The 19,195-nt window shown below is 39.7% G+C and overlaps 2 protein-coding genes across 8 annotated transcripts in view; one reads left to right on the top strand and one right to left on the bottom strand.

The window, feature by feature from the left end:
• Positions 1-12,194, bottom strand: part of IMMP1L (inner mitochondrial membrane peptidase subunit 1) — a 30,910-nt gene extending 18,716 nt beyond the window's left edge. Inside the window, exons 1-2 of one of the 3 annotated variants that reach the window (XM_023928462.2) lie at positions 12,129-12,170; positions 3,915-4,085 (exon numbers count right to left, since the gene is read on the bottom strand). The gene's annotated coding sequence lies outside the window, so the exon portion shown is untranslated. Of the gene's footprint in view, positions 1-3,914; positions 4,116-12,128 lie in introns of those variants that run through there. The other 2 variants (XM_023928460.2, XM_086895666.1) reach the window with 2 other exon arrangements.
• An 81-nt stretch (positions 12,195-12,275) lies between these two features.
• The window catches only part of ELP4 (elongator acetyltransferase complex subunit 4), a 136,370-nt gene continuing 129,450 nt past the window's right edge, over positions 12,276-19,195 (top strand). For all 5 annotated transcript variants that reach the window (XM_086892581.1, XM_086892580.1, XM_086892578.1 and 2 more), the window contains exons 1-2: positions 12,276-12,450; positions 17,675-17,710. In XM_086892581.1, coding sequence (XP_086748707.1) covers positions 12,297-12,450; positions 17,675-17,710 — 190 coding nt within the window. In that variant the 5' untranslated portion in view covers positions 12,276-12,296. The remainder of the gene's footprint in view (positions 12,451-17,674; positions 17,711-19,195) is intronic.

Below are 19,195 nucleotides of genomic sequence, written 5' to 3'. Positions count from 1 at the left end.
TTGGAGCAAATATTCTCTACCAAATTAATTTATTTGATCCAAAAAAGATGTACTATTTTATTTACATAAACTCCTCTGGACTAGAACAGCTTAAACCAAGCTGTGACTCATCATTTGTAAGATTATCTGACCATTTTCACAGTAATGACCCAAAATACAAGGAAAACCAGAAAAGTCCTGAATTGTGTCATTGGCAGAAGCAGCACCCACCACACTACAGGACACTGCAGGAACCGAAACAGCTGCCCTGGAAGGGGAATGCACTTTCAGCAGAATTCATTCTGGTGAGGCAGAGAAGTGTTTGGCTCTTCTCAATTCAATGCACCATGAAAAGCACCAACCAGTGCCTTACTCTTAGGGCCAGACACACTGTGAGCCCAGAAATGTGGCACAGGTGATAAAAGGAAGGTGGAGGCACAGCAGATGAATTTGAGTTGCAGAAGTATTGTGAATGCAATGACCACAACTACATTTTGAGGGAAATCCATCATCAAAACTTCTTAACAGCACCTGCTAGAAAGGAAGCCTCACACTGCTTCTCAGTTCAAGAAGAAAAGTAATGCACAAACATCCTCTATTTTTGCTCCATGCTATTCAGAAAGCTTATATCACACATTAAGATAGTAGAGAATTCAGGCACCTGTGGGTATTGCAGGTAAAAAGGCATTTACAAGCAATACATTACAATGCCCAGAGTACACAGATCAAACTGGGGCAAATGAACAGTAACACTTCAAGAGAATGTGCAGATCTCCCATGCCAACAGCTGTCAGGTTGTAACTGAAGTATTTTTATCTTGAAACTCCAAACAACTGCTATACATCTCAGAAAATAAGTTTCAATGTGATTGCAAGCGATTTCCTTTTGGATTTTGGATGGCACAAACCTAGGGATAGTTACCCTGGACATGTGTTTCTCTGTGATGTTTGCAAGTAGATTTGGGAGATATTCAGGGAAACCCAGGGCTCAGAGTGAAATGCATGGTAAAAAACTAACCACAAAGACAGAACATGAGACAAGAGCCTTCAAATTTTGTTTCTCTTAAAATAAATTTTTAACTCCTGAGACATGGATTTCACCAACCCCCATTTATAAACGTAGTATAAAGGATTTTTTTTAAATGCTCAAGCTTATCAGATTTTATGATAATGATCAAAATATTATTAACTTTATATAAAAGATTATGACTACTACCCAAGACAGTTTATTTCAAATGAAGGCACATGTATACCTAGATTACACAGTCTGGCAAGGTACCTTCTGAGGATGGGAGGGTGTTTTAAATGTTAAGGTTCATCTTCAGACATCTAATATTCATTCCAAATAACTAAAATCCTAAAAGTTTCCATGTAGTTTTAAGTAACAACTTCTAGTTAATAAGTGGCTGTAGCAAGAGTAAGTCCAGTAAAAAAACCCACCAGAACAAACTAGTTAATTTTAAAAAAAAAGACACAGAAATAATTAAGTTGAGCATCATTAAAATATAATTCTCTCCCCTAAGAACTTGGTATCGGTACATTTTTGCAACAATGTCTTATTGTTGATCACAAGAAAGTGAACAGCTGAACAGTTTTCCACATCACACAATTTTAATACAAATTACCATCAGAAGGCAACTCCACCAGATCGAACATAAGACCATTAAGCACAACAAAACAAATTATTTAAGTGACAGGCCCCTTGAAAACTTAATGGCTCTGTAGTATAAACATCTTTATTGCAGAACTAATGGCCTAAAACCTGTTGTAATTACTTCCAGGTACTACCTACTATCATATAGCACATAGCTGAAAAATTTCTACTGAAATCAACACTGGTTAAAAAAGGTCACACATCCATATTTATCACAGAGAACACAATTTGGTTATTTTACCATAACTGTATAGTTTATCCCCCCCCAGCAAATAAAATGCAAAATGTAATTACTATTATCTTCTGTTCCCTTTCCCTTCCATAGCCTATGCTTTCATCACTGGGTTTTTTGTTTGTTTGTTTATAAAATTAATCACAGCTAGCAGGGTAGAAATCACTTTGAGCCTCATGAATGACATCCAAGAGATGGGAAAGGATTAGTTCTCAGTTGCTGCCAGTTATAGCGCCAGGTGGCTTTTTCTGCAGTGAAGGTGTTACCGATAATCCCATTACATTGGTACTAAATCTTGCAGACATCAAAATTATCACCAAGGTTCCTTTTCATCCCATCCTTTCCAAATGACTGGAAGTCGCTTCACCTGAAAGAAGTCAAATCCACATGCAGCTGCTGTTTTAGCAGCCAGCGGACTCCCTGAGAATGCCAATTGTGATCCAATTTCGCTGTGCTGGTGGCCCCCTATTCCCTGTCCAATAATACATCTGTTAAAAAATCCTACAGCTACAAATCAAGTTTAATCCTACCAGGGACCTCATGTTGGTCTTGTCTTCCAAAAAGGCAGCAGGTTTTGCCGTCTATCTCTGCCAGTGTCTGGGGAATACTCTTTAAATCCCAGCTCTACTTAGAAGAATAAGCTAAGGATCACAAAACATGACCTCAAAAACCCTGATATGACTATATTCTGACCCAGAGGCATTCATTCTAGGTGAAGATTAGAACTTTGCATAATAAGATTACACAGCAAGTGAATGATATCAAGGGACTATCCATATGCAGCCGCCTGGTTTTGTATAGACAGCCTGTGCTCTGCAATATGCAGTGCAGACGAAACAGAGCTTGGGCTTTCTAGCTGAAATAAAATAGATTCACATAAATTAGTTGGCCATTTCCAGATTCCTAAATCCCCTATTACATCTTTTATTGACAGCTCCTGAGAGGATAGCACAAATGGTATTCTCTTTGTACTCTTTGCTTCTGCAACACTGACACTCTGAGGGAAATGTACATAGGTTGTCTAGAAATTAACATCTTGTTTGCTGTAATCTTGGATTACAATTAGCTGTGTACATAATAAAATTAGAAAATCAATGAGCAGATTTATCATTTCCAGAAAACCTATGGCATTGTGTAAGACAGTTTAAGTGCTGAATTTTTAAATACAGGAAAATCAACATTGCAGGCACTGAAAGTGTGACTGAACAAATCAATGGACTTGGCACTAAACAGATTTTTCACTTTCATAAAAAATTTCCGGTTGCATTTGCTTTATATAAGATTTCTCAATTCTGGAATTTCACTAATTAATGAGTAGTGAGAAATTATCGATTTTTCCTTCCATAAAAGAAACTTTTCTCCTAACATTCTCCACTTCTAACCAGACACCTTTCTCTACACAAAACTTGCACCATCTCTTTCCCTCAGAATTATTCTGAGATTACTTAAAAAAAAAAACCAAACCCAAGGCAAAGAAAGCTGCACACTGACTAGGCCATTTAAATATTTATATTTGAGCTGTTATTTATATTAAACTATTCTTTTAAAACTTCTCCATGAAATTGATGTTACATGTGCTAGAAGAGCAAAGGGTGTATATCTTGTTTATTTGGATGCTTCCTGTATTAGTATACATACATACAAAATGCTTTAAATATTCTAATTACAATCTGAGGATTCTGAGCATCTAAAGCAAAACAAAAAACAATTTTCAAAAGGTCCTGCTGTGCTGGAGATCAGACAGAATTCCTTTTTATTTCCAGCTGTTGCTTTACTCTGGAAGAAACACTGGACTTGATCTGGCAAATGTGAGCAAGCTTGGTGATATTCTGGAAGAGATTACTTTTTTACACATTATCTCTACTAGGCACTGCCAGTTTGTCTCCAATGAGAGCTCCTTCAGCTACTGATCTCAAGCTGACAAGGAGTTTAATCCTGTAAACATAACGCACATAACACAATTCACTGGTGTTAAATAACCAGAGACTACCAACAAGAATGAGCAATTTCTCAACACACATTTCAGGTAGTTCTCACTGGTTCTATTTACCTTTGGGAAGCAGCTCCTAACACTTGCACAACACTGAATAAACTGCTGTTTTAATGGCCAGATGCATTCCAAAGCTTCTCCTCCTCTGCAGCTCCATACACTTCTCTTTGCTGAACAGTGAAATCCAGACAGCTGAGCAAAGGCATGGTCATACATGGCAAGCCTGGGCCTCTGAGGGATGCCAAAATATTCACTTACAGTCTTCTGCAACAAGGTCAAAGTTAGGACAAACACCAAAGGTCTGGCAGACACCAGTCACCTTCCTGGTAACTGAGAAAAACGGGTTGTGCCTGCATCACAATGGTCAAACAACTACATGTGTTTATCTTAAATTTCAATCCATTCACTTCCTTGAGACATGTAAACATTGAAAATTCATTTCAGTTTAGTAATACAAAGAGTTAGAAGCCAAATTTTCACCTTAGGCACTAAAAATCTACAACCCTACAGAATCTGAAGTTACCCATGGCTCACGTGTGCCCTGCACATCAGATTTTGAAAATACTGCTCAGAGCAGTGAATAGAAGAGGGGTAAAAAACTCCCCTATGCACTGAGAATTAAAAAGACTGTTTGCTTAAAATATTTGTCATTACAAAGAGGATGGTTTGCTGGTAAAAAACAGCAAACCCAACAAAAACAGCACAAACAAAAACCCAAACCCCCTCCACATTTCAGTACACCATCAGCAAGACTATTTAGAAAAAATAGAATTGTCTCCATCTTATTGCCAATGCTGGTCTCAGAGAGAATGCCACTGAAGAGTGCTCCACAGTAGTTTAGGAACACAGTAGCCACAAAGTATCAAATATTTAAACAAATAACAAATCAGATCTGACGGACAATGAAACCATAAACAAACCATTAAGCATCTGAAAAATAAAAAAAGCAAAAAACAAGACCAGTTTTAGCACTGACAGAAAATAGCAGTGAAGAATCCTTCTGTATGCTTATCAATACTCCCCAGTTATGAGCACCACCTTCTAATGAAATACCTTTTGCACACTCTGCATTAAAAACATGTATTAAAAAAACAGGAGAAACAGACAAGAGTGCTCAGTATTTACACTTTCAAGTTACCTAAATAGAAGAAAAATGCAGATAAAGTGCTTATCACTGCTATTATTCTGCAAAATTTTTGACCGCTTTCCCAAACTGCCTTTTAGTTACAAAGTTCTAAATAAACACATGTACATGGATTCAAGGACTTTTTTCAGAGTAAAATGGTACCTCATTGAGAGTTTATGCAGTAAAAATAAACTGTAATCAGTATTTTTTCTCACTGCTCAATAAAATTTTATTAGTTATTTGTGAACTGCTTTATGTGTAAAATACAAGTTCTGTAAGGTCTTCTCCACTTAGAGATACAAGTATAAAAAAAGTTCCAAACATCAATAGATGAGTGCAATGATATTCAATCTAAGTTAATCCCCAGACATCCAAATCCATGAATAAAAATTCATCAGTTTTAAATACACTGAGCCTATTAAGCAAGAACAAAAGCATATGCACAAAAGAGCTTTTAATATATTTCAAAGCCCACAAGAGCCATGGTCTCATTAAAATTATAAATTACACAAACATGGAATAAAGATTCAAACTGCAGTGCAGCTAAGCAGATTACAGCAAACCCCGCGTTCCATATGATAACACACCATGGCCCTCCCAGATGGGGGCTTGGAACAAAAAGGCCATCACTGCAGCTAGGGAAAACCTCCTTGTGATCTCTGGTTTCTGTTCAGCAGATGACAGCCAAATAATATGTTGATTATTCTGTTTGTGCTGCTAAGCTTGTAAGATGGAATAAAAGCGATATGATCTATTGTGAACTCCATGCTAATGTGTTGCTCCACTCATAAATAATATACTGAATTTATTCTGAAACTATCTTTTTATCTGACTTCCAGGTTTTAAATGCATGAACTAAAATAGAAAGCCAGCATAAGCTATTATTTAATTTGATGGTTTAAAGTAAAAGATACAGCTGACACAATAATAAATGTGAAAACTGATTACTTAGTGAATCAAATAAGTAGAGGTGCCTTTCTCCAATTTAGCAAATGATTATTTAGCTGAGGTGCAGAGCACCTGCAAGACATGAGCACGCTCCAGCCCCACAAACTGCACTCTCATTAACACCAAACACATCACCAATCAGGGTCTGTATGGCTCCTTTTACCACAGACATCCACAGAAAAGCAGTACAGAAACAATCACTATACAACTTCACTAGTATTGTATCTCCCTGAACTGCCTTCTTAAAAACTATTTAGGTTTTTAATAAGTGATCAGACTTTATTTCATCTAAATTTGCTCATCTGGTTTGTTCCAAAAGTACAGAACGTGGCTTCCTTCCATAATACATTGCTTTTCTAAAAGAAAAATCAGTGACTGGTCCTAAAGCTCCTTTCATTGATAATTTTGTGCGTGCTATGAAGATTGATGATATTCCTACAATTTAATGCTTGTGAATCTCAGTTCTCTTGTGCCAGAAATGTTAAAAAATGGATTAAAAAAATCACTGTGGCTTGGCAGTAGCATAAAAACACCAAGATCAAACAATGCTTCACACTTCTTGGACCAATGGAAGCACAATCAAAAAAAAGTTTAAGCATGAGGCTCCAAGAATGTGCAGCAGTTTTCTCAGAAATGTAAGAAATGGGGTAAAAAAAAAGCTACATTACCTTTCTTCCTCTGCTAGGGACACAGTCACAGCTGTAAACCACAGAAATATTTGCAATACACTGAGTTATTCTGCAGTAACCACTTACAGGATTGATATGTCTAGGACCTTGATGACATTTTGGTTTCCCTCAATCTGTTTCAGTATCTACAGTTTTAAATGGTAATTCACTTTTATTCTTCTTACTCATATATTATCTCTCACAAAATGCAATTTAGTAACTGGGGGAAGAAATGGCAGCCTTGCTCTGAGATACATGCTCCTGAAGTGGGATATCCACAAACACAGCACTTCTGGAATGGAATTGGTGGGCTCAGTGTAGGAGATGGAAGAAGCTGAATCCACCGAGATAAAGAATAATGATGGTTTGCTAAAACACGGCCTGGCTACCAAAAAAAGCCAGATATTTAGTGCTTCCTGCTTTCACCAAAACATTATTCCAAGTTTGAAACAATTTATGTTTCCCTAAATAGGCAGTTGTGAATAGGGATTTACATTGAGTTTTACTTGCTTGCTTGTTTGTCTTTTATCCAAATTTATAAACCCACTGAAAAATCTACATGTTACTTCCTGACTACTTAAAGGCCAAAATTTTTTTTTTTTTTATCTGCCCCTCAGTGACCTAATTAGTTTACCATTCTAGTCAATTTTTTTGAAGAGCAAGCAAGGCTCTCTGTTCAGCCCAGGCAGAGTTACTCATCTCTGCAGAATTATTTAGTGCAGCACACCCTGGTTCATGCCCCACTCTGTGGATGGCCACAATGCTGTGAAAGTTGGAGGCAGCTGAAAGATCAAGTTAGCATTCCTGTCTGGAATATCTGTGAGAGACAATAACCAGAAAACCTCATTGGCCAGCACACTGGAAACCTAAGGTTCCATGTTTGTGGATCTCACCAGGAAGTATGAGAAACACAAGGAAAATAATCTCTGTTAAATACAGCACTAATCTGTATGATGTTTATTAAGACACTAAATTAAACTCACAATTCATTTTCAAGATTATTGTTCTGCAGGTTTCAATAATTTTATCCTGTATTGATAAAATTCTGAAATTACTGAAATATATATTAAATTTTAAAATAATTTCTTGTCTTCAGCACATACTACTTTAACTCATGTCTCCCAATTTACTTCTATTTTAAAAGAGCTGTTTAAATGTGACACAGGTTTAAATTTTTTTCCTGTTGCTCAGGATAAGGATAAATTCACCCATAAGGATGAACTTAGGTAGCATCCAGAGGCTTTCAGAATAAGATCATATCATGTTTTATGTAATATCATACAACTGTTAAGTCCTAAACACTTCAACTAATTCCTTCGTTTGCCACAGACTGACTGGATAAGCAGTCTTTAAGCTTTTTCACATTGAAAAAAAAAACAGGTCTTTTGGTGTCAGAGCTTCCAGGATTAAACATTCTTTCCAGTTGTTGGCTCATGGCCTGAAGATCCTGCACTTTCAAACTTATCCCATTCTAGCTAGTTCAAAGATCAGGAAAATGAAGCCATCTTCTTTGCAGCCATAATCCACGACCCATGCTGTTAGATACTTAAGAACATCTCAAAAGCAAACTACCTTGTTTCAGCTCCCAGCAGGAGCTCAGCAGGGCGCTGGGTCACATGACTGCAAACCCAGCCTGGTCAGGTGACTCAGTGGATAATCTGATTTGGTCACTATAAAACTTTAATCAGTACAGTCTAATTCCAGCACATTCCACAACTGATGAGCGAAGCAGCCTGGCGATGGAACAGCAAACACTAATAAGATTATTAATTAAAACTGCCACTCGGATGTGGTTTTCTGCCTCTCTATCCCACACGTAAATCCAACAGAAAAAACAACACTGAAAACTGGTCAGGCAGACATACGGGTTTGAATTAAAATGGGCTGGTGTTTTATTCCAAAATGAGCAGCATTTTGCTCAAAGACCAGAGCATACACGGGTCTTATGCAGTACAATTAAAACCTAGCAAAACCATTCATTTGAAAGCAAAGACAACAGAACACATCCGTCCTTTTGAGGAACACTGCCCACACAACACTGCTGGCCTGAACTGGAGCCCCTACGAGCCTACACGGGCAACCCACGAGGTAAAGAGAGGCCACAACTGTGCTTCCTCTTACCAGCCACAAATATCCACAGCACCCTTCAAGGTATTTTGGGGACACTAGGATTTCCCCCAAATCTGGAGGCTACAGCTTTTGAAGAGAAACGCCAAAGGTACTTGTAGATCAAATTCCAAGCATAACCTTTTCCCAAATGTTCTGACTGCTCTCTCACTCACCCTTGTATTCCCTCCCTTAGGGAATTTTCACCCAAAAATCTTCTTAATCCATCTTAGAATCTGCATTTCACACAGACAAGTAGCTGAATTGGAGCAGCAAATTTGCAAGAAGAGGAAAACAGAGAACGTGATTTCTCCATAGCACAGTTAGGATTTGCAGTTAAAATTGACATCCCTGTTTGACCAGGTCTATGTGACAACATGTGAGCTGCGAGGAAGGAAAGTTGATTATTCTACAGTTTAAGACAGACAAAAATGTTTAAACCTCTCCATTCTCCAATGAGCTGAGTATGACCACTGTCCATTGCCAAAGAAATAACTTCCTAAGATGCTTTCTGAGCACTGGAAATCATTTCCATGTTCCTCTGCATTTCCATTCCACCCCTAGAGCAGGACTTATCTACCTCATCATGTGCATTTGAAGATCAGGGTACAATTCCTGTGGTCTTGCTTTCTACCAGACAGCAGATCCTAGTGGGATCTTCTACAATGGCTGAAAATTCACCTTTTCAAAATTGGACATGTGAACATAATAAACAAACCTTCAGTATCATTCAAAAAGAGTGAATAAACTATTGCAGCTCCTGAAAATGAATTATCATTGATTTAAAAATAATTAACTAAAAGTAGATATGAAATTAAACTTCCATTAAATTAGTTCCTTCTCTGAAATTTGTATGAAATAAAGGTAAAGTCAGATGTTGTAAGCAGTATTTTCTTAAGAACATATGTAGTTCAAAATGTTAAAATTTTAAAAACTCCACAGCTATTGAAAAATAGCTTTTTAACTTGTTTTCTAAATCAGTAGGACTTCAACTGCACCCATCAAGTTAAAATGTGACTGGGTAAAAAGGAACATCATAAACAGAACTACCTCCATGTTCTAAAAATTCAGTTCTCACACTGAAAAAACTGTATCTACTTCTCCATTATTTTTGTTATATATGAAACAATCTGTACTGCTCTAAGTTACAATGTAAGACACCACTTCTCTATATTTGGAAGGATGTCTACAAGAAAAAAAAAGGTAACAAAAGTATCACTTTATGTAAAAGAACAGGAAAGTCTGCAATAACTACAAAGCTGCCCCTCTCCACGGTGTGTATTTGTCCTTTTCCAGCACCAGCCCAGCAGGATGGCACAAAATAAAACTATTGAGAGAGTCAATCGATAGCTCAGTGTCAGGTTAGTGAGCTCAATCAGCTCAAGGAGGGACCTGATAAGCACCAGGGTCTGCAGGATTGGAAACAGGGGAGGAGAAGGGAGTGAGACTTCCTCTTCTGCAGCCCTGATCCACTGGATCAGCTCCTGAGGCACTGAGATTTCCAGTAAATGTGCAGTTTATCCAAGAAACAATAAAACTGGTAGGGGCATTGGCACAAGCATTCCCAATTGCAAAATACTTTCATTATGTGGGCACCAACAGGAAAAGGAAAAAAAAATAAAATAATTATTTAGCCTCCAATTTTATTAGAGTTGTAATAAAATGAAGTAAAAAAAAAAAAAGTATTAAAAAAACCTTACATGTCAGGCAAGTAGTAATGAGAAATGAAAGAACAAAGGAGAAAGCCCTGGATGTATGTTTACACTTATCCTGTATAGTTAAGACAACCTATATAGTGTATATTAATTAAAAAAAAATAAAGCAAGGAAATACTTTGTGTTAATGAAATAACAAAAGAAAATGTACTGCTTGGAATGGGAAAAAAACCATCACAGAGATTGAGTACATGGAGTTTATCACTTGATTCTCTTTCTCAAAGGTAAGCAGTGACTTATCAAAGATACATATCATTGGGTTATGAGCTTCTGTAACAAAGTTCTCCAACAGATATCCTGCAAGTGTTGTGTTACACACACCTGTAGGCACTCACACCTGAAATATTCAGGGATTTGGGCTCCAGGATGACAGAACAGTAAGAAAGGGCACAGTTACTGCAATGTTTTACAAGTGGAGAACTCTCTCTACGTTTCAGCCTCCTCTTCAGTTAGAATTTACACCACAGGATCCCACTGACAGAAACACTTGCCCAAACCCTTTAAAAATAATTGTGAATTATGCTTTGGATCTTTATTTTGTTGGCCTTTCCTATTCCAGATAGTCACACATCATTGGTCACATATTACAGAAGTGAAATTAAACAGCTATATTTATTTCTTGCCAGGGTTTCCCATCTCTTTTGCTTTTCTCCTCCATGGGCAGAGACTTCTAACTTTCACCAAGCAATAATCTATATTTAAAATTAACTATTATTCCATATTTCACAGTTTAGCAGAAAATACAAGACATTATGACCACCTCTTGATACTCCTGATAAAACATCTTGAACTGTCCACTGCTTAGCATGTGAAGAAGCCTGGCCAGCAGCAAAAAGCACATCATTTCACCAGCCAGGGAGATATCATACAGAAGTTTCATGCTCCTGAACTTGAACTGGATATGAAAGAAAAACTCTTGATGTTCAGGACTGCCCACATATTGTTACTCTCTCATGCTGCTCATATTTAACATGAGGATTTTTTTCCCCTCAATTAAAAAGAGATTCAGGAACCACAGGTGTTCAAAAATTTGGCTTAAAACGACAGAAAACACTGTTCATAGGAATTAAAAAGCAAGAGTGAGGGATTACAGTATTAAACCTTCATTTTTATATTCTGCTGTGTACAAGTGTCTTCAAGCAGCTTGGGATGCATCTGAACAGATGAAAAACAAATATAAAAATACTCGTGATAGTGGCTGTTCTATACACTGACAGGGTCTTCCCTTGCTTTCACCAGAACACAAAGCGTTGACTGACAAAGCAAACATACTAGAATTTGTCAAAGCATTTTAATGTCTTTTAACGTTTTCTATCACACATCTTGGTCCAGGCCCTTCACGCTGATCTTGCTCCCAAGTTAAGGCATTAAACCACACGTTTGCTACAGATCCGCGGCTTCGTAAGAACAAGCAGGGACCCCAAGAATACTCACATATTATATTACATGCAGTTACATAAATACGCTTTACAAGTACGTTTCCCTTCCGGGCCCTTTTCGAAGGAGCTGATGCCGCGCCAAGCGCGCCTGTCCGCCCACGGCCCGCTGCACGCCCGGCCCTACAGCCACCTCGGGCACCCGCGGGATGTCCCCTCCACAGCACCCGCACTGCACTCCCGGCACCTCCCCACGCCGGCCCGTGCCCGCTGCCGGCCCCCTCAGCCCCAGACAAGGCCCCGGTGTCCCTCAGCCGCCCCGGCCCCGCTCTCACCTCCCCGCTCGCCGCCGGGCCCCTCAGCCCTTCCCCGCCCCCCGGCCCGGCACGTGCCAACAACGCGGGCTCCCATTGGGCGGCGGCTCCCCGAGCCGCTCTCCCATTGGCGGAGCGCGGGCCCGGCCCTCCCGGCGCGCCCGCCCGTCCTGGCTGCCCGGCCCCGACATGGCGGCGGCCGGCGGGGAGCGGGGCCGCACCAGCTTCCAGCGCAGGCCCGGGGCCGGCCCCCGGCCGCCCGCCCTCCCGGGCACTCGGCCCTCGGTGCGCCACGGGCAGCTGCTGCTCTCCAGTGGGCTGCCCTCCCTGGACTGTGTGCTAGGTTGGTGGGAGCGGGACTGGGACCCGGTGCCCCTCCGCCCTCCCCTGTGCCGGGCCCTACCTGCCCTTCGCCTCCCGTAACCCCGCGGCTGCTCCCGCCGGCTTTGCCTTCCTCCCCACACTCCCTGGGCTTGGGGGGAGGGCGGGGAGGGGGAAAGAGGACGGGGCGAGGCAGGACGTGATTCCCTCCTGGAGCTTGCGGAGGAGCGGATGGCCCTGTGCCCTGTGCCGTGTGCTGTCCTTGCCGCGGTGCAGACCTGCCCCGTAAATTGATTTAGCAGCGCTCTTCACACCGCGTTTCACACCGTCACAGGCGGGGTTTCGGCTCGGAAAGCCGCGTGTGCTGCTTTAACGCCGGCTAGTTCGGGTTCTCCCATGGGGGCAGGTGTTGGAATGTGTTGGGATTCTCAGTGTGTCTTTTCTTGCTCGCCACAGCCACATCATTAAAGTGCCGCGCTTAGAGGAATTGTGCCGGTGTGACGCTGTTTTGGCTGCCTGTGGAGCTGCCTTTGCCTGCTGTCGGTGTCAGGGTGTGAGATGGTCCCCTGGACTCATCTCTTGTGACTATTGTATCATCCGTGTCATGAACTGGCACTTTCCCTTGGATTTGGAGCTGATTTATTTGCTGGTATAAACAGCGTGGTTTATCCGTGTGCACCTGGGCTGTGTGAGCCTCCAACTCTTCACACAGTTGCACTCCATCCTTAATGTACTTTTTAGGTGAGAATGGCCTGATTTTAGCTTTGTCCATCCATCCTTGGAGTAGACAGATTATGCTGCTTTTCTCTCTAGGGATACTCTACGTGATTTATGATAATATAAAAGTTATATTCATGAAGTATAAAGGACGTTTTGCAGCCTGTATAGAATTTCGTGTGTGTGTGATTGCACTTCCATCAGGATCATTGTGGAGGAAGCTCTTCCTGCTTGAGAGAGAAGTAGTTCATTAAGTGAGTGTAATTTGTGAAGCCTTTTAATTGCATGAAAAGCAGATTTGCACTGAATATTGCAGTTCATATTCCCTTTTAGAAACAGTGGATTTTGCACAGCAAGGCTCAGAAGATGTAGACAGCTCACGTGGTGGCAGTCTCCTAAAATTCTAGGCACTTGCTAACACAATTAGTGGTTTGTTATGGAAGCTGAGGACGCTTCCAATAAACCCAGGGTGCCTTCTACATTTTCCTTGGCTTTTAAATATTTCATGATATTCTGAGCTTACTAATATTTATACTTGAGCAGCAAGGAAATTCCTTGTCCCTAGGAACAGCAACTTTTGAAAGTCCTTTTAGATGTTTTTTTGGGTTGTGGTGGCTCTGAAAACCTGGACTCTACGTTCCTGTGTTAAACCTTGGGTAACCTCCTGGCCCTTAAACCTTGATTTTTAGAGGCTGAGTGGGTAGGCCAGAAAAGTCATGCTAAACATGCTGACTATAATGAAGCTTCCACTGATGCCAGGCATTGTTGAACAGACCTCCAGCTGGGTGAACCTGTACTGAATCACTGGTTTTGAAGACTGAGGAGGATCTCAAGAATTTACCCTCTACAGCCCTTAAAGCAGGTTTAGCTCTGAATTCAGAGCTGATTGCTCAGGGCTTTGTCCAGTGGAGTCTGGAAAATCTGCAGTGGCAGAGATTCTGCAGCACATCAGGGTAACTCAGTCCAATGCTTAATTATCTTTGCAGGGAGTTTTCTTTTTCCTTATATCTGCTGGGAACCTCCCCTGGTTCAGCTCCTGTTTGTTGCTCATTGTCCTCCCACTGCACCTCACTAAAGGGCTCAGCTGTGTGTCAGCACCTTCTCCTGGGTACCACCCCAGGGCCTTCAGGTTTTCTTCTAGCCCACTTCTTTCAGCCACTTGAATCAGCTGCCCCATTTTCATTCCCCTCCCTGGACTCACTTCAGGTTCTCTTTATTCTTTCTTGAATGGAAGGGCTCAAAGTCATCTGGGCCTTGTGTTCCAGATGTGATCTGGTGAGTGCTGAGTAAAGGTGAAAAAGGATCCTTTGGGCATCTCACTGAGCCTCTCATGGTGCAGCCCACTGTGCTGGTGACCCTACAAGTGTTGACTTGGTCTGTTTTGTGTCCTTTTTCTGGGCGTGGAAATGCTTCATTAATGTGTTGCAGGATGCTGTTTGTGTGTTTCTGAAATAATATAGGTATTTTTCTTCTTTCGTCTTGCCCACTGGCAGTTAAATAATTGAATGTAAAAATATTTAATTTTTATTATCACCAGGGACTGAGGACAATCTTTTTTTTTTCTTTTTCCTTTTTTTTTTTTTTTTTTATAAATTCCTAATGTAAGTTACTACGAACTCTTTTAGACAGCTATTTTCTCATAGACATTGTAACAGTCACTAGACAGTCTTGGAGATCTCCGGTTTGGGCTTGAATTTAAGTTGGCTCTGTTCAGAATCTGTAACCCAGATACAGAATTGTTTGCCAGACATGAAGGTACAGCTCATGAGTGAGTGTGAATGAGGGAAAGCACGGTGTTATCACACACACAGGTCTAATGAGGAGCTTCTGGAGAGAGGAAAAGGCAGAGAATCCAAGGAGTTTCTTTCACCCTACAGCTGCCGGCTGATTGTTACATTGTTGTATGGAGTGAATTTCCATTGGAAGAGAAGTGGTAGATAAGTGCTGGATTTCAAACGCTGTGTTACCCTCAGGGCACTCTGAACTTCCAGACTTTATATTCAAGTTTACTTTCAAGGTTTATGGGCCGTATGTACCATCACAAGCCTGGTATTGAGTGTTTTGTTTCAGGCTGCCGAAAAAAAGGTCAGGGATATGCTTTGAAAACAATCTGGGCACTTCTTAGCTTGCAAAGTTTGTTGTGCTTCTCTCCATAAGATCTTAAATCACTCTGCTGTAAGAAGCAATGTAGAAAGTTGCAAGTCTTGCTTATTTATATATGCCACTGCCTTAGATACTTTCAAAGAAAAATTAAAATAGCAAAATGGGGAGGAATGAAAAGTTCACAGCACCTTTCCTGGGAAACTTAAAGATTTTGCCTCTTCCTTTTGATTCCATCAGCATTCCTGCTATTTTTCCCTGTTGTCTGTCTTTTGTTTAATTTACTAGTATTGTTCCTCGTTGTAATATGAACATGTAACCATGGTAACTGCAATAGTTTTGCATTCCCAGTAATAGAAGACACTTGTTCAAACCACTCACTACATCTGATAACATAAAGACAATGCTCTGACCTGAGTTTGCCTTTAGCAACCAGGGTATGTCACATATGTTACAGCCCTGGCTTGTAGAAACAGCACCACTGATGATCTGAAAATAAAGCTTGAGAGAATTTTGGCTGCACTGTTTGACAAATTCACTGTAAAAGCAGAAAAGACATTACTTTTGTCATGGCTACAAGTGAACTTCTTTCTGACCAAGATTTTAAAGTCCATATTGCCATGAGATAATACATATGGCTGCCTTAATCATATTTGCAGTGTCAACCTAGGATTTGGTAAAATCTCAGCATTTGGAGCTTTTCTTTACTATGGGCTGTATAGAGCATGTGCTAATTTTAAATGACTATTGTTAATAATCTGTGTTCTGTCTCCCTGAACAATTAAATACAGTGAATATTGGAAGCATACTTTGTATCAAACATCGGTATGATTTCAGATTTCAGTCTTTTTTTTTTTCACTTTCCCCTGTGGTACATCTTTTGGGTTCATTTGCATTTATCTCCTGAACAAATAAATGGAACAAAAATCATTGGCTTAGAGCATGAGGATTTCATGAGTGACTCTAACTTTCTGATAAACAGCAGTTGAAATTGGTTTCTTTGTTTGCTTTTTAAATATCTAAAAAATGCTTGATTACCTGATCAGCTTGCTGTACATCTTGACTCAGGAGTTTAGCTTGAAACATCTGCTTCTCCATAACTATGAAATTAGTAGCTGACTAAACACTCACTGCCAAGTAATGCTCGAATTGTGGTGCATCGTGGCAAAGTGATCCTGTTCTGGTTTTAATTCAGGTGCTATTTTGCAACAATATTAGCATTTTTTGGCTTATGGGAGAGGAATTTTCTTTTTCTCTTCCTTCTGGGTATATGGCATCACTACAGATACTGCAGGCATTTGTAGTCCCACTAGCAGAGCTGAAGATTAAGAAGTTGGTCCAACTGGTATTGGAATCAATTTCTAGTGGAGTTTATTGACCTCTTACAAATGTATAAAATGAAAGATCTTGTTTACTGCAGCCCATCTGTGCAGTCCAGAATTGACTTCTGGAGCCTTGCATTCAGTGCTGATGGGATTCATCAATTAGTTTGCCTCTAACTTGCTTTTAAATCAGTACAGAATTGCAGAGGACATCCTGCAGTGTCCATGCAAAACACTTCAGTAGGCTGGTTACATATAGCCATCTGAACACTTCCAGGGATTTTTAGCTTTCCTGTCAAAGTGTTATATAATTGTTAAACAAAATTCTCTGATTTCAGGTTATTCCACTAGTGTAATTCTTGGAATTCAGATTATAAATCAGTGTAATCTTTCCCTAAAATAAAATACGAGTTCTTCTTTCACAGTTCTTGTAAAGGAATCCATGGAGTTATTATGTCCAAGGCCTACTAGAAAAAAATTTAATGTCTTCAGTAGTGTATGATTTTTCATAGTGTGTGTTGTGATGTTTATGCCTTAGTCCAGGTTTCAATGGGTGCAAGTCTTGTCATGCCATGTCAGTTTTCAGCAGTAAGATAAAAAGCATTGGAGCCAGTATTTTGCCTCTAAAACTTGAGTGGGAATTTTCTAAAATCTACTAAAATCTTAGTAAGTCACTTAGCTTACATCCTTCTTGATACAAAGGAGTATCACTTGATAGTGATTAATATTAATTTAATTTGGGGAATGTTTACTCCCTTGAGTCATCCCAGTAAAAAAATCTGCTGGCTCAGACCATACATCACCACTGTAGTACTCGAGCGTGGTTGTGCAGAGCTCTGCAGGATCTTTTTACCACAATGATGATAGTACAGTATATTGTGAAAGTAATTGTAATGTGCAGTATATAATTACATGTAATGTATAATTATTTCATAATAGAGAATTGTAGTAAGTATTGCAAAGGTAATTAAAATGTTGTTCACTTTTATATTTTTAAATTCCCCGTTATCACCTTTCTTTGACTTATAAACTAAGAAAAGTTAATTGTTCTCTAACATAGTATTAAAATGTATTCTTACTTTATTCTTCATTTTGTTTTGTTTCCAGGTGGAGGCGTAGCTGTTGGAACCCTTCTTCTTATTGGTTAGTATAGATTTTATAGTTACTTAAAGCCATATTCTGAAGCGTTTCACTCTTTAATGTGTTCATTAACCAGACTCTCTTTTCACTGTTTTTTGAAGTCACACTAAGAAAGTGTAACTCTCAGCTTCCTCCACTTTGTGTAGCCTTCAGAGTGGACTATTGACTGTCTCAAGGATTACTGGAGGTGAATCAAAACCTTATTTTTAGCACCCAGGAAGAATACCCCAGGATTCTGTTTGAAATCAGGGCATTAAGCACATTTCAGGATTTATTAGCAAAGTACACAAATTAGTTAAGATTTTGTAAACTGCTGTTAGGTTCAAACTGTGTACCATCACAAAGGGGTTTGTTTAAGTTTGGCATGTCTGAGGAAGACATGCAATGCAGAACTTTTTAATCTTTTGGTTGCCAGCTGAGAGCAAGGTGATGGAAACCTGCTTTCTGTCTGGGTGTGGATGAGGCAAACTGAGATAATTAAATAGTTTACACCAGAATTCCCTTTACAGACCACAGTGGAACCATGTCTCCATTGCAGCTGAGGTGTCCAGCTTTCCTTTCTGTTTGACACAAAACCTGTAGAAGAATTAAGAGTTCTTGTATTAAACTCCACCCTGAAGGAGCACTTGAATCTCATGACTCTCATAATTGAGACCAGTGACTGGATTTCAGCCTTGCCTAGGGACAAAGCAGACTGGCACGTGCCTGGGTGACTTGGGTGGTTTCAAAGAAGTTGTGACTGTAGAGTGTTTTAAGAGCCTGCTTGTCTCTAGTGATAGACACCAATAGAAGCTCTTCAGGCTCTTTTCAGCCTTGAGACAGATTTAATCAGTCATTTTCATTCATTTTTTAAAAAGGATGTGGTCTTAATATTTTATCTGTTCTTATTTCCCTGTGCAAAGACAACCATCATTTGGGAAACTGAATTTGAATTCAAATTCAAATTTTGAATTGTTACAATTCAAAAATTTGCCTTAACACTAAAGAACTGAACAGTGGGATTTGGGGAAAACTTATTCATAATCTCTTTTAGCCACTATTAGAATTACAGCATGTTACTTTCTGTTGGTATAGGGCTCATATAACCTCCACTAGAGACTGAATAAAATTTTCTGTTAGCCACTGAGCAAGGTAATTGATCTCACTATGGGTTGTTGTTATTTCAAGCCTGGTCTTTATTTCTGCATTAGAGACAGTTATCAATGTCACTGAGTCTTAGGAGATGTTGATTTTTACATAAAGTATATAAGTTAGTGTATGGTGTGGTGCAGATTAAGTAATTTGAATAGTTACTTGGCAGAAAAAATAACTGATGTTACCTAATTCCAACCATTTGCAGTTTGAGAAGAGCTGCAATCTTGCTGTGGTGAAGGAAGAAAAACAAAAAATTAGAACTATTATATTTGACATAAATCAGGGATTAATTTTGTCTTCCCATTACAATATTCACTGCCCCTTCCAGCAGAAGACTGGGTGGCATCCAATGAA

The sequence above is a fragment of the Cyanistes caeruleus genome, chromosome 6, assembly GCF_971803275.1.
Source record: "Cyanistes caeruleus chromosome 6, bCyaCae1.hap1.1, whole genome shotgun sequence".
In the NCBI taxonomy this organism is placed as follows: domain Eukaryota; kingdom Metazoa; phylum Chordata; class Aves; order Passeriformes; family Paridae; genus Cyanistes; species Cyanistes caeruleus.
This window is presented reverse-complemented; position numbering and strand designations above follow the sequence as displayed.